This window comes from Molothrus aeneus, chromosome 2 (assembly GCF_037042795.1).
Source record: "Molothrus aeneus isolate 106 chromosome 2, BPBGC_Maene_1.0, whole genome shotgun sequence".
NCBI classification, from domain to species: Eukaryota; Metazoa; Chordata; class Aves; order Passeriformes; family Icteridae; genus Molothrus; species Molothrus aeneus.
In genome coordinates this window covers 29,106,678-29,120,862 of record NC_089647.1, presented here as the reverse complement: position 1 = coordinate 29,120,862, position 14,185 = coordinate 29,106,678, and the positions used below count along the sequence as shown (strand labels likewise).

At 37.4% G+C, this 14,185-nt stretch overlaps 1 protein-coding gene across 1 annotated transcript in view; it reads left to right on the top strand.

Annotated features, from left to right (window-relative positions):
- The window catches only part of TULP3 (TUB like protein 3), a 32,431-nt gene that overhangs the window by 1,631 nt on the left and 16,615 nt on the right, over positions 1-14,185 (top strand). The window contains exon 2 of the mRNA XM_066572250.1: positions 11,648-11,699. Coding sequence (XP_066428347.1) covers positions 11,648-11,699 — 52 coding nt within the window. The remainder of the gene's footprint in view (positions 1-11,647; positions 11,700-14,185) is intronic.

Genomic DNA, 14,185 nt, shown 5'->3' with positions numbered 1-14,185 from the left:
GCTTTTTTTTTTTTTTTTTGCCTTTTTTTTTCTCCCAGGGGTGGAATGCCTTTATTGTTGAGCAATGTAAAAAATACACATGAAGATATTTGAAGTATTTTATATGATGGACAGAGTAGAACATTACCAGTCAAAAATTAATGCATATTTTTTTGTATATGTACTGTGGGATACATGATGATGGATAGACAGCAGAGATCTTGGATTTAGGCCATCTACAGGCTGTCACTTGCAAATGCTGTGTTGTGTTAGACTTTCTTCCACTGGAACTGGCTGCAACTGGAATTACTCAACTTCATTTTAAAGTCTGGCTTTCAGGTAAACAGGGCACAACTGTCTTAGTGCTTTAGAAAATTATAAGCTTGATGTGTCATGGTCTTGGTAAGTGCTAGACCTTCTCTCTTATTTGGGAAAGTCCATTTAGAGACTTACCATGAAATTACTAGTGTAGAAACATTCAGGTAAAAGTAATTTTAATTTATTGTAAGCTTTAAAAATATTGTGAAGGAAATTTATTTCTTATGGTAGTATGTGTTTTAGAATCTTTGGGACCAATGGACTTTGCCCTTTTGCACACTAATCACACAGTGTACCGGAATATTTAGAGCTTCCCACATGCTGCATTCCAAATATGGTTCAGCTTCTGATTTGCAGATGTCATGTAAGAGGAACAGAATTTTCAAGGGGCAAAAATCTTGACTGAGTCTACAGAGACTACAAAACTGGATGTCAGCTACAGCAGTCCTGCCCTCATTTGGATGCTTCCTTGGAGTCCAGCCATACATCAGTTAGTGGCTTTCAGTTTGTGAACTCTGGGATATTTCCTCAGTGTCTCCCAAAGTTAATGAAGAAAAACAACCTGTTGCCAATAAGCTCAATTTTCAGAACATTAGGAGCTCACAGATTAAGAGAAGTTGAAGACTTCAGAAGTGGTACTGTTGTCTGGCCAAAAGCCCTTTCCACTTTAAAAAAACTTGAATGTAGTTGAGGTTGTCAGGAATCTCTGTGCCTGCTGGACTTGAGTATTTTGTGCACCATAATTTTGAGGAGAAAAAAGACAAAATACTTCGCTAATTATTTTAGCTATACTTGTAAATCAGAGAAGACAGGTAAGTTTAAAATTCCTTTTAAAAGCCTCTCAGCATCTCTGAAATAAAATATCCAAGGACTCTCTGTTAGTCCTTGGATATTTTTATTTAGCCACCAGTGACCTTAAAATTAACAAGCAACATTTGTTAGATTCCAGGACTTACAATTCTGTAAATCTTATCCTTAGATGAAAGAGAATTGGCTTAATATTCTGTTTACTTCACCTTTTGCAGCTCTAAACATTATAATGAAGAAATCTCTCTGAAGTGAGATAAACCTGTAAATATTTTATAAGTGTGGTTGATATGTACTCCTTGGAGTACAGATTCAACTGAAAAGAAAACCTTTTGCAATTTGATGCTGCTGCTGTTAATGTGAATGAAGGAGTCACCTCACTTCTTATGATGTAGACAGCAGTGGCAAGAGAGAAAAGGCAGCAATGTGTGACTAAAATTTCGGAAAACAATTTGAGACTCACTTAGTAACAGCAATTGCAAGGAGGTATCCTGAAGTTGAACCTTGCTTGAATTATCTCTTTAATTTCTAGTTAGTTCTTTCCCCATCTCTTACTAGCTAGAACTAAGGTTACTGTTGACCCATTTTTTTTAGAGAGAGCCATTACTTTTCTCTTCTGATTTTTTTTTTTTTTTTAAATCACTGTGTGGCATTTGTAGGAGGGAAAAATGCGCTGACTTAACATAATTATGGCTTTGTATATGTGAAAACTTTCTGCAAGCAGACTTGCTCTGGGATGGCTCCAGACTCTTGTTTTGTTGCTGAGGCACAGCTGAGTGATCTCCAAAATAAAACTGTGTTGTAATTGGGTCATGGGATGAATTCTCTTCTAAGTGGATTTGCTGATATGCCTGGAGATGTTGCCTTGGACCACTGCAAGAACGTTTATGCCAACTCTTGGTGCTCTTTAAAACATGCTTTGTGGGACGTTTGAACTCTTAAACTGCCTGTGTTCTTGCTATAGGAGTCTGGGTGCTTCTACATTCCTTTCTGACTTTGCATTCTTATGTGATATCTGAGGCAAAAAGAACAAGAACTAAAATCTAGCAGTGATATCTTACCAAGTCACATAGTTTGAGATCAAAATGACATTTCACTGTTTCTGTCTCTTTAATGGCTTTCCCTTTCAATTTTTCTAAAATAAAAAAAAAAAAAATCTGGACTGAGAATAAAGGTCTACAGTCAGTTCAGAAAATTTCATGTTCCTTTCCCTATTTTTAGTTTGAAATACTATTACACAAGTACAATTCATCTTGTCAAGTGTGATGCACTTGTTTTCAGGGAACTTTGAGTTTTGTTACCTGGTCTGGGTTAAGCAGAGCACGTGCTATTTAACTGCTGCCTTTGTTGCTAGGAGAGAATAATGGCTGCTCTCCATTTCACTGGCTTCCTCTTGTAATGAGGTATAACGTCAACAGAAGTGACAGGCAAGGTTTAATAATTCACCAACAGAAGATCACAAGAGACAGAATTCCAACCCCCTGGGGATTTTGCTTTCCTCTTTCCTTAGGTAGAGGTGTTTCTATAAGTGAAATGACAGTGAGGATTCGAAGCATGTAGTTGAGAGGATATTAAATAGAAAGGTGATGTTCTGCTTGTGGAATAAATTTCTCTTTTTTTTTTTTCCTTAGCAGAAACCTAAGTTTCATTAGGTTCAACTGACTAAACCTGAAGCATAGTGCTCTGCATTTGTAGTGGTGGTTAGGAGCTGAAAAGTCCTGAGTCATGGAGTCACCAGCTGTGAACTCCTGGAGGAATATGCCTGACAGGAGGTTCCTTGTTTCCCTGTTCTTGTAAGAATTATAATAAAAACCCAGTTGAAACCCCCTGTTTGGCTACACACTTAAAATATAAGTTTATGTGCGTATTCTTATGATTGTGTTTTTTGTGCCACCCTCCCAGGATTATGATGGCTTTGATGGTTAATGGCTTGTGTGGATTTCTGGCTTCTCTTGGCCTTCCTTCCAGGAGAAGAGTACTACTTCTGCTTTAGGTTTGCAGAAATGAGTTTATTTGGGACTTGTGGCTAAGGAAAACAAGAATCTCCTTTCTGTTCCCCTGATGTAGTATAGCAGAGAATGACACAGGCTTTTGTTTGCACTCTTTTTTATAGTCCAAATAGAAGTCATACTAGCTTCTGTCCAGAGAGTGCTGATTCATTTTCCTTGCTCTGTTCCTTTGTTCCAAGTAAGAGAAGCTTATCTTTGGTACTTGATAAGTCACTTTTTGAATGGTGTGTAAAACACTAAGCAATACAGTAGTCAAAATAGTTCTGTGCTCAATATGTAACCTTTTCATCATGCTTTTATTCCTGTTGCACTTTCTTGCAACAACCTGTATTTTTTATTGACATCTAGTTTGTGCTCTCACATTTGAGATCTAAACTTGTAACCTCTAGAACCCAACCAGACAATCACAGAGGATGAAAGGGGCTTCTTGAGATGATCTGGAGCAACCCTGCTGCTTAAGCAGGGTTAGCTGGAGCAGATTGCACAGAATGATGTCCAGTTGGGTTTTGAATATTTCCAAAGATGGAGACTACAATCTTCCTGAGAAACCTATTCCAATATTTGACCACTTTGTCTGGAAAATTTTTTCTTGATATTGAGTAGAATTTCATGTGCTTTAGTTTGTGTCCATTGCCTCTTGTCCTGTCAGTAGGCACTGCTGGCTTTATTTGCTTTACACCCTTCCATCAAGGTATTTCTATGCATGGATAAGTTACCTCCTGAGTCTTCCCTTCTCTGGGCCCAGTTCTCTCAGCCTCACCTCATGTAAAACATACTCTGGTCCCTTAAGCACCTTTGTGGCCCTTTGCTGGTTATGTCCATCTCTTGTTCCCAGAAGCCCAGAACTGGATGTAGCATCTCGTGTGCGGCTTCACCAGCAGAGGGGTGGTGTCACTCCCTCAGCCTGCTGGCAGTGCTTTCCCTATCGCAGCCCAGGATGCTTTGCCTTGAGAGACTGAATTGCTGGCTCGTGATAAACTTGTTGTCCACCAAAACAATATTAATCAATTTCTGAAAAAAGAATCTCAACAAACAGCATAAGCTTCATTCTTTGTTTAACCATAATTCAGCTTTTTTCCTATGGTACTTTCATTTCCCAATATTCTGTTACTTTACCTTATTGGGGGTGTGTTTCTGTTGGTGTGTAATAGTGGAGAGAATATTCCACTGCACTTCTGAGATGATAATTTTATACTGGGGTTTTGTGCTTCCACAGATAACATTTTGAAACTGAAGGCAGGTGTGATCTTTGAGTGGTCATTTTACTTTGCCTGCACAGTTTCATTTTACCTTACAACATCACTGGAACAGGTACTGTAAAGAAAACAGAAGCTTGGGTCTCCTATACTGATAAATCCTTTTTTCTCCATTGACCTGGGTGTGGTCAGTCAGTCCTAAACTGCATCATTATTTACCTAGTTACATTTGGCATGTGAGCAATCACCCCAAAATGGATGCAAGTATGGAAAATTTAGTGCTGCAAGGATAGGCTTGCATTAAATTCACTCCTTTTGTGGGTTTAGCCAACAAAAATAATTACTAACCTGTTAACATTTTATAGCAAATAATGTTTGTAGCATGTACTCCTCAGATTAATTTTTGCTTGAATTCCTTCAGCACAGTATTCCTGTTGCTATGAGTTGTCGGGGCAGCTGTTTTGCCACAATATAGGTGAAATGTATCCATGTCCATATAGATACATGCAAAGAATATACATATATTCTTCAGAGCACCAGCCTTTTCAGGTTTGGTTTTTTTTTGGGGTTTGTTGTTTTTTGTTTGTTTGCTTGGTTTTTTTTGAAGGGGGTGTTTAGTGGGGACGGGCAGATGGTGGATGTTTTGATTTGGGTGTTTTTGACATGCTTCTGATATGTGTGGCTTTAAAGAAAAACACCTGATAATTTCACATTAAAATTCCATTTTTAAGCCTGCAGGTAGAGAGAAGCAGAACTTTTAAAGGATTAGCTTGCTGGTTTGTTTCTTTAGGATCTTTTTTAAGTTGTAAATTGGCCTTTAAGTTGTAAATTGTTCAGATAGTTGGTACAAGTTATTGGCAGGATTATGTAGTGGATTCAGGTATATTTTGAAATGAAGTAGGACATGAAGATTTCAATGCTTGTCTCTAGTTGCTCCCTTAATCCATGCTAGTCTGGCAGTTGAGTTTATTGTTCCTATTGGTTCATTTTATACTTATTTTCAAATATTCAGAGATAAATCTTATTCAATCTGTATTATGTGGGACAGAATTTCTATACTAAAGCAAATCCAAGACAGTAGTTTATTTACTCATTCAGAATTGCTTCCAAAATTAGGTGTTCGCTCTTTCTATGTCATTGTTCTCATAACCTATTCAGTAGGTGAAAAACTTTTTAAACAAATTTTGTGAACCCTTTCTCAAAACAGTATTCTATTGGCATTAATGTTTTTGAGGTGCAGAGGGATCAAAGGTCAAACTGATTTTAACTGATTTCTGTGAAAAAGGCAGATGCACTAAAACTTGCCTTTATTGAAGCATCACCTGCTTAAAAATAATTTAATGAAATGTTGATGCAACTTCAGCAGTGTCACTTAGAAAGAAGTGTGGCGTTTTATGGCTGATTTGCAGCAGATCAGTTTACTTTGGAAGACTTACTGCTTATTAATTATGAAGGGAAGAATATCCTGTGTTTGCCAAAAAACCCACTCTCTTGCCTTGGGGAAGGCAGAAAAACTTGGTAACCTTCACTGTTGTGGATGGTATGCTATGCATTTTCCCTAAAATGTGTGGTTACATCTGTGTCAGAACTCCACCCTTTTGTGGATTGGAAGGTGCATTACAGATAAATTTTGCTCCTCAAACAGTTTCCAGAGAAATATTGCAATTTTTGTTTGGAAGCTATCTTTTGAAAGATAAGAATCCTTCTTCAACTAATATTTTTTCTACAGCTTCTGTTTTCTTTCATAGCTGTAGTTCAGATGAGAATAATCCCCAGGAAAGTTTATTGGAGGGTTAAGAGTCAAAATACTTTCACACGAGCTGACTCAACATTTCTTACTGAAGTTGCTTTTACTTGCACTTCTACAGCTAAAAATAAAATCCAGTGGATGAAGATGTGGGCAACAAGCCACATTCTTCTCATCCCCTGATTTTTAAGTTCTGGGAGTATTGCTCAGAGACATAACTGCTGTTACCACATTAATAAACTGTCCTGCAAAGGAAAAAGAAATTGCGTGAGTTTTGTAAGACTCTTGATGGAAGCAGTCCTGTGTAGAGTGAGAAATGGAACCCAAGATATTGGGAAAGTGCGAAGATTTGTGGATGAAAATGGTGTTATTGTGCCTTTGAGCTCCTTTAAAAGGAGTAATGCAAACAACTGAAAATTTAAGGATCTTGATTATTAATATATAGGTTCATATTCCCACTGGTATCTAAAGATTGTGTTTATTGAAAGGATTTCTATGTCATACTGATACAAAAATGTCAAGCTTGTTTGTAACAAGACACAGTAAATTCAAGATCCAGCTGTCTTTAAAATGATCTGGTAGTTTCTGCTGGACACTTTCCCTGAATCTCTCTGCCAAACTATGGACTATCTGAAACTTTAATACCTTTTCTAGAGCTGTGCACAAATAGGTAGTAATTTCTCAGTTTTTCTCACCAAGAATTGAGTGCAGGTACAGTGCTGATATGTGCTGTAAAGATACTTAGGACAAAACAAGCTGTGTTTCCTTCTCTTGGGTCAGATTTTCATTTAAGGTTGGAGTGGGGTTTGCTTCTATCAGCTAGTCTGACCTTCCTCCTAAAAGAGGCAGCCAACAGTACTTTTTTCTTTACTAAACCTTTAACTGCTTGAACTCCAGGATAGATTTAGCTCACTGGGAAGCCCTTAAATCTGCAAGTCCTTGCTGCATTATTTGTTTAGAAGGAGAAACTGAGTACAGTATTTCTTTAGGGGAATATGAGAAATGTACATTTTGTTGAATGCAGGGAAAGGTATGATGGTGTTTTCCTTTGTTTAACATATTTCAAATATGTCTTTCCAGTAGGTTCTCAGTCATGTAGAACATTTTGTCTCTACAGGGCGCTCTTTCCTTTTGCTTTTCTCTGCTTATTGCCTCTCATTCACAACTGCAGCCAGTCAGTTCCTTTCAAAACTAGTCCATAATCCATGATAATGACAACCTTTTTTTTTTTCTTTTTGCCTCCTTTTAACTTCAACAGTCAGTATATAAAGGGGATTTAATTGAAATAACTTGAAAGAAGAATGCTTAGCTCTCCCATCTGGGATAACCACACCTGAAATAGGAGGTAAACCATAGCCTTAGTCAATAGCAACTTCTGACATAACAACATTCAAGCTTGATAAAACCTGTTGTTTTCTATTGAAAATCCACAGCTCCATTATCCTAATGGTTAATTAGTCACAGTGTCAAATAAAAAACTTATTTGCAACCTGAATTTGTTTAGCTTCAATTATTTATGTCTGGATTTTATTGTCTTCTCTCTCATCAATGTCATGTGTACCCTCAAATCCATGGAATACAGTGGAGCGTATTGAATTTCTCTTGAATAAACTGTAGGATGCATTGAAATCTTACTAAGAGGTGCACTTTCCAGTCCTTGGTCAATTTGTTCAGCTTTCTGCTGAGCTCTCTTTGATTCTTCAGTCCTTTCTCTTATGTGCACCTTGGACAGAATGGAAGAACATTTTCAGTCCGGTGGATTGCTTTTATTTTCTACATTCTGCTTTGATATCAGGATTTTTCCTTGTTCTCAGAGTTGGATTATACTGTATGTTTGTGTTTGGCTGATTCAATGGTAATTATTGCCAAGTGCTTAGAACATAAGTATTTTGGTTGTTGTTTTTTTTCCCCAAGTACAGCATACTCAGGAGCACAGACAAGCTGTAATGAAAACAAGAGTGTTACCTCTGCTTATCCACAGTTTGTAATGTCAGAATTTCAGCGTTATTGAAAAATATGTCCATTCTGAAAGAACTGTCAATAGATGTAGTGTTTGTTCCTTTTTTACAGAAAGGAAAATAAATTGCACAAAAAGGAAGCTTCAGTTGCATACATGAATATCGGTTAAATAATTTGTGAGTTTGTCCTCATTGTGGTTGTTTGCTATTCTGAAAATGGTTAGGAAAGACCAAATTGATTTATAATAAATTTGTTGCATATTCCTATTGCAACACTTTAATTTCTGATTATGAAATGAAAACCAGGCTGAGTCTGATTTCAGTAGGAATTTGAGATGCTACCAGTTAAAATAAAACTTTTTGCTCCATGTTAATCTGTGTCAAATCTGTGAACCCCTTTGCATCTTGCCATCTTCTTCCATGTTTTATTAAATATTATTTAAGGTGCTTTCCCACTCTTTATTATTCTGTATCCTGCACTATCATTAGTCTTTCCTTGTATGTTCTGTTCTGGGTAATCTTTCCTTTCTTTGTGGCACATGTCTGTTACCGGTCATGCAGCTTCAGAAGGATTGCAGGTGGATTCTGGTAAATGTAGCAGTGGTCTCTGTGGCAGGATCTCATGTAGGCTGCTGTGCTGCAGTGGCTGGGGAGAGGACATTGATACAAACCACTTGAAAATTTTCAGCTCTTATTTTTCAAGGGTAAATGGGCAACTGGTTTGGTGGTCAGGATTTTTCTCTGTTTCTAACTGGGGTGTTGTAGCTATGAAAATTCTGCTTATTTTTCCTGGTTCTGATGGTTATATAATTTTTCTTATTGCACATAAACCCTTCAAGCAGAAAAGCAAAGCAAAGGGCACAGTGCTTTGGTATGGGCATATCTGACAGAGCACTGATCTGTGTTGTTAGTCCAGCTGAAGGAGGATTCCTGCTTGAAGCCTGCAGCTGGATTAGCACACCACTTACATTCCTTAGTGATGAGCTGTGGGAGTGACTCTGGCATGGCGTTTTCCTGTTAAAGTTTGTAATAACACCAACTCTGCTGTGGGGGGGTGGGTAGAAAAAGGCTTGAAGTGTGGGAATATCTTTTTTGACTGGTTATTATGTTTTCATAATGAGTTCTAGAAGAACAGTTGCAGGAGCAGTTTAAAAAAATTAGTGTGAAAAGGGTGTTTTTAAGCTAGTATTTATAGTGCTACATTGCTCATTACTTTATTTTACTGTTTGTGTGAAACCTTGCACTTTAAAATGGCAAGCATTGATGGTTGCTTTCATTTTGTTTTGCATGCAACTCAGCAATTTTGGTCTGTGTTTTAAAGTAAATTGTAAGAAAACACTTTGCTATCTTTTTCCTTTATCAAGACCTGTGACCTGTTAGAATCTTTATGTTCAAGCATCAGTTAAGTGGCCAGAGTTGAGGCACTGTGTAGTCTGTGTTGTGCTCCTGTTACATAACGTAACTTTATTTTAGTCTAGGTAGAAAATAATTTAACATACGAAGTAAATAATTTGCACTGAAAATTTCCACAGGGTATATATGTGAGTCCTGCTATTTTAGCACTTTGTAATTTTCCAGGTAGAAAGGAAACCTTGTAAACTTATTTCCTAAAGTGGTAGTGTTTATTTCTTCTGATTTTTTTAAAGAAGAGACTCAAATTGTTTGGGGATACATTTTCTGCTAGGAAAAGCAACAAAACCACAGATAGCAGCTTGTGCCTTCCCAGGACACCTTTGTGTCCATCAGAACGTGTCTGTAAGTCTGCTGTTGATCACAGGTATGTAGATTGCTTTATAACAAACTCTCAACTGCAGCTAACAAATGTCATCAAGTACTTAAGTAAGGAGGTGTTTGAGAAGAAAAGGACTATTCCCTCTCCCTTTTGTTTTTGGCGGTGTTTTTGTCATGAATATTTTAAGTAGAACTTGCAGTTGTTTTTCAGACTTTGCTAAAGATGGCCTGTTCCATCACCTGTGTTATAAATAATAAGCATGTCACCTTTCATGCTGAAGTTTCGTGTGACAACTGTTGTATATTGTGCTGCACTGAGCAGATGTGCTTCTGCTTGTTTCTTTCTTAAGTTGTGGCTATTTTCAAGTGAAGATGACTGTATTACTGTAAGTGTTGCTTTGGGGATACACAACTCTCCATCCCTATTCAAGAAAGACACTAATTTTTCCAGGCCTTCCATTCCCGTAGAATCTTAGACACTGTGTGTTACAGGTCCATGTGAGGAGTAACATCAGTTTTTAGAAACAAAATATTTTCAAGGTCTTAGACCTGTTGTGTGATACTTTAAATTCATAGAAAAAAAAAGTATAGAAATAAGGAAAACTGTGGAATAAAAAAGTAATGGCAGTCTTAACTTGCTTTAAAATACTACTGATTGGAAAATTGGTATTAACTTTAGAGTATACAATTTGTTATATATGATGTGTGTATACAGAACTCTTTTTCTGCATATTTCAACCTTCCAGAGCAAGGTCTGTGTTTACTGGGGTAGTTTGTCTTTAAGGACCTTTGATTTGTCATCTGCTTGCCTGAAGCTGAGTCAAATGTAGGTTTGTTAGGGGTTAAGGGGACTCGGGCTTTTCTTTCCTTAGCTCTGTGTGCTGTAATCCAATTTCCATGGCGTGTGTTTTGCAGAAACCCCAGCTCTGCTCTCTCTGTCTATCTCTGGTTTTCCTTGTTAGGGTTATATTCAGCACTGGCTGCCCACTTGTGACTTCACATCATTGGACATTTATGGATACCTAGACCAGACAGAGAATTTCCTGTTTAAATTGAAATTGTGGCTTGCCCTACTTCTCTGCACGCTATTAATAAAATATATAATGTTTGTCTGTTTCCCACATTAAGTACCTTCTTCCTGATGTTTTCTTACTTCCAGAGAGGTCTTTGTCAAAACTGTTTTGAAGGAAAGAGCACAACTGTGGTCAGCAGAGTATGTGCTTAATAGTCAATTAACATTTCCCCTTTGTGGGGTTAACTGCTTTAAATTGCATTTTATGGAATAATTCACTATCATACAAAAGGAAATAGGAAGTCTATATGGAACACAAGTTGGAACAAAAAATCAGAGTTATCTATAAAATACTGAAATAGGGAAATAATTATTTTTTTACCTTTAGGAATTAATGTCAGATGTTGCAAACACAGATTTTCTCAGGTATTAACTGTAGTTAACTGAACATCTGGCAGGAAGAGAAAATTATGTAGGTTTGACTCCAAGACAAAACTGAATTCATTTGGAATTGGGTATCCAATGAAGGAGCAGGGACTTTACTGAATTGATTTGAACTGTGTCATGCCTTCAGGTGTAAACTGTCTCCTAGCCCCACCTCAATAGAGGTTTGTAATCTGTCTACCAGTAATGAAGCCTTTGGTGCTTTCAAAATCTTTCCAGAAAGGTTTAGTAAGGGGACTAAAACAGAGTTCAGTCTTATTTACGACAGAATATGGTGTTTTATTTTTAATACCTTGTGACTTGGTCTTCATGTGAGATGGAAGTCATGTCTAACAGTCAGTTTTAAGTCTTGATGATGAAGTTGTTGTCTGAAAATATCCTATGTTCTTGTAATGTGAACTGTTTAATAGCAATAATTAATTGATTGGTTTATTTTGCTTTTCCAGCATCTTTGAGGATGAAAGCATGAAACTACGACAGCTGAAACTGCAGAATCAGGTAAATGATAGTGCTGAAGCTGGTAAAGATAAATACAGAAAATCAAACAGCCCTCTAAAGACTTGAGAAATGGGGGTGAAGTGCTAAAAATGGTTGGTCTAATGAACTTCAAAGATTTTCATGGTTTTCATTAGTTCAAGTCAACCTTTCCATGGCTTGTAGATTTGGTGTGTTTGATTAATTTATTTTTCATGTGTTCTCTTATTTAATTGGGATTGAATCACTAGAAAGCAGGAATAAATCAAAAGATGGGAAGACTGCAGGGAATTATCCATTTTAGGCATCAAAGGAATGGTTTCACTGACCAATAGAATGATCTCTTTAACACTGCTGTTGAAAAGGATTTCCAGCCTTTTTGACCTTTTTTTTGTTTCCTACAATGAAAATATTTACAGCCAAGCATGGGTCAATTATTAGGATATTGGTCTCAGTTTCTGAAGTACCATATTCTTCAAAGCAATTAAGTATCCATCCTTAATATTCTTTCTCTGTGAAATTTCAAATGCTTGTAAATAGATTAGACAATGTGAGACTCATGATTCTCTAGCTGGCCATTTCACATGGACCACAGATCACTGTCTTGCATTAAACTCATCTTGTTTAAATTAAAGTATGGTTTTTAGGAAGGCATTTTCTCAGCTAGCATCTTTGAGTCCAGACACAACAGTCTTCAGGGATCTGTTGCAGTGGGTAATAATCCTCTTTACCAGAACCTGGTCATTATTTGTAGTCTGAGTATGCTAGGCTTTGACTTCAGGCACTGAATTTATTATCAACATTATTGGGTCTATATAGGCATTTATCTAAAACACTTCAGAGTCAAGAGGTAAAATTTATCTTTGGTCATATTTGTGGAAGCTACAGTAGTCCTTTATCTGTACACTATCAAATGACACTTGTTTAAAAACAAACAATTTATTTAAAAATCGAATTAATTTAAATAAATTATAAAAGAGCATTTAGTGTCAAATGCCATTTGGTAAGAAATTTCAAAACTAAGGGTGGTCTGATTGCTTGGTGATGAACCTCAGGGTCTGGTTTAGTACTGGTCTTGGGTCGTAAGCTGGTAATAATCACTGTGTCCTAGTGCTGGGTACTGTGATTTGCTTAGTGTCAGGCCTTGCCATGGGGATGCATGGCTATTCCTCCAAAAACGCCAGCTGGGCTGGGTGGAATTCCCTCAGAGCAGCTGTCAGTTGCACCATGAAGAAGTCCGTTTAAATAATTTGTTTCCTTTTGCAAATTTGTTTCCATCTTTCTTGGATTTGGTTGAGATTGCAATCATCTACAAAAGAAACATCTAGAAAATGTCACTAAATATACTTTAACTCCTTGCCCTTTGCAAATGAGATTTCTTGAGAAGTGCTGACAATCTCTAATTTAGGATTTTAGAATTAGGTTTTGGATATTAATTTTAAGGTTTACTTTTACATGAATAGTACTGTGCCTTCTGAAGAAACAAAAGTCGATAGGAGATCACTACCAAATATGATGGACTCACTGCTGGTTGTAGCTGATGCCTTGCTTAATTTGTCATAAACAATTATAGGAATTGAAATTTTAAAAATGCAAAATGTTTTAATCCAGCAGGATCATATATAGAATCTCTGGTCATACAGAGAATCTGGAATAAGCCATAGCAGAGCCATGCCTGTCCATCCATCTTTATGATGGGTTTGGAAACCCTGTAATTGCAGTAAAATATTATTTATAATAGTGCATGACATCAAGTTTCATCTGTGGGCCAGCTCTGCCTGCCAGGATGCTTTTTTCTCCTGGACTACTGCCTTTTCCTTGAGGCAAGAGGGTGTGGTTGCTCAGGCAGTGCTTATTTCCTCATTAGTAGAAGATTTTTGAGTTTTCTCAGGCGCCTGCAGCTCCGAGTGCAATGCTGCCATCTCCCTGTGCAGCGGGAGCACGAAGCCTGGCGTGTTTCTGAATGCACCTGGGGTGGCGCACGGCTCTTGACGTGGAGTTTCACTGATGCCACCATCGCTGCCATTGTCACTGCTGCCCCAGCATGAGCTAAGGGGCAGCTGGAAGAGGAGAGGATGTTCCCTAACCAGGATCCATCCTGCATAGCCTGCTAGGCTTAGGACTGTACCAACTAATAAGCAGCACAGGATTGCACCTTCAAGGCTGGAGTGGTTGGAACTTTCCTGTATATCAGCCTCCTGCCATCACAGCTGGAGAAAGAGAATACTAAACTAGTTACCTTAATAATACACTAGATATTCTCATGTGACTTCTTTGAAGATCATTTGAACAGGAGCTGGTGGTTTGTGATCCTCTAGTCATCCTACACTCTGATGTTATGGTTTTCTAAGGTGTTTCTGCAAGTATTTAATGCATGGAGCACACAAAATCCCAAGCAAATAATGATAATTAGTGTTTGTTATTTATTTGATGGGTTTTGTGTTCTGCTGTCCTGTTCATGAAGTATCTACATTTTATGTAGTGATATTAAATGGATTTTTACTGTAACA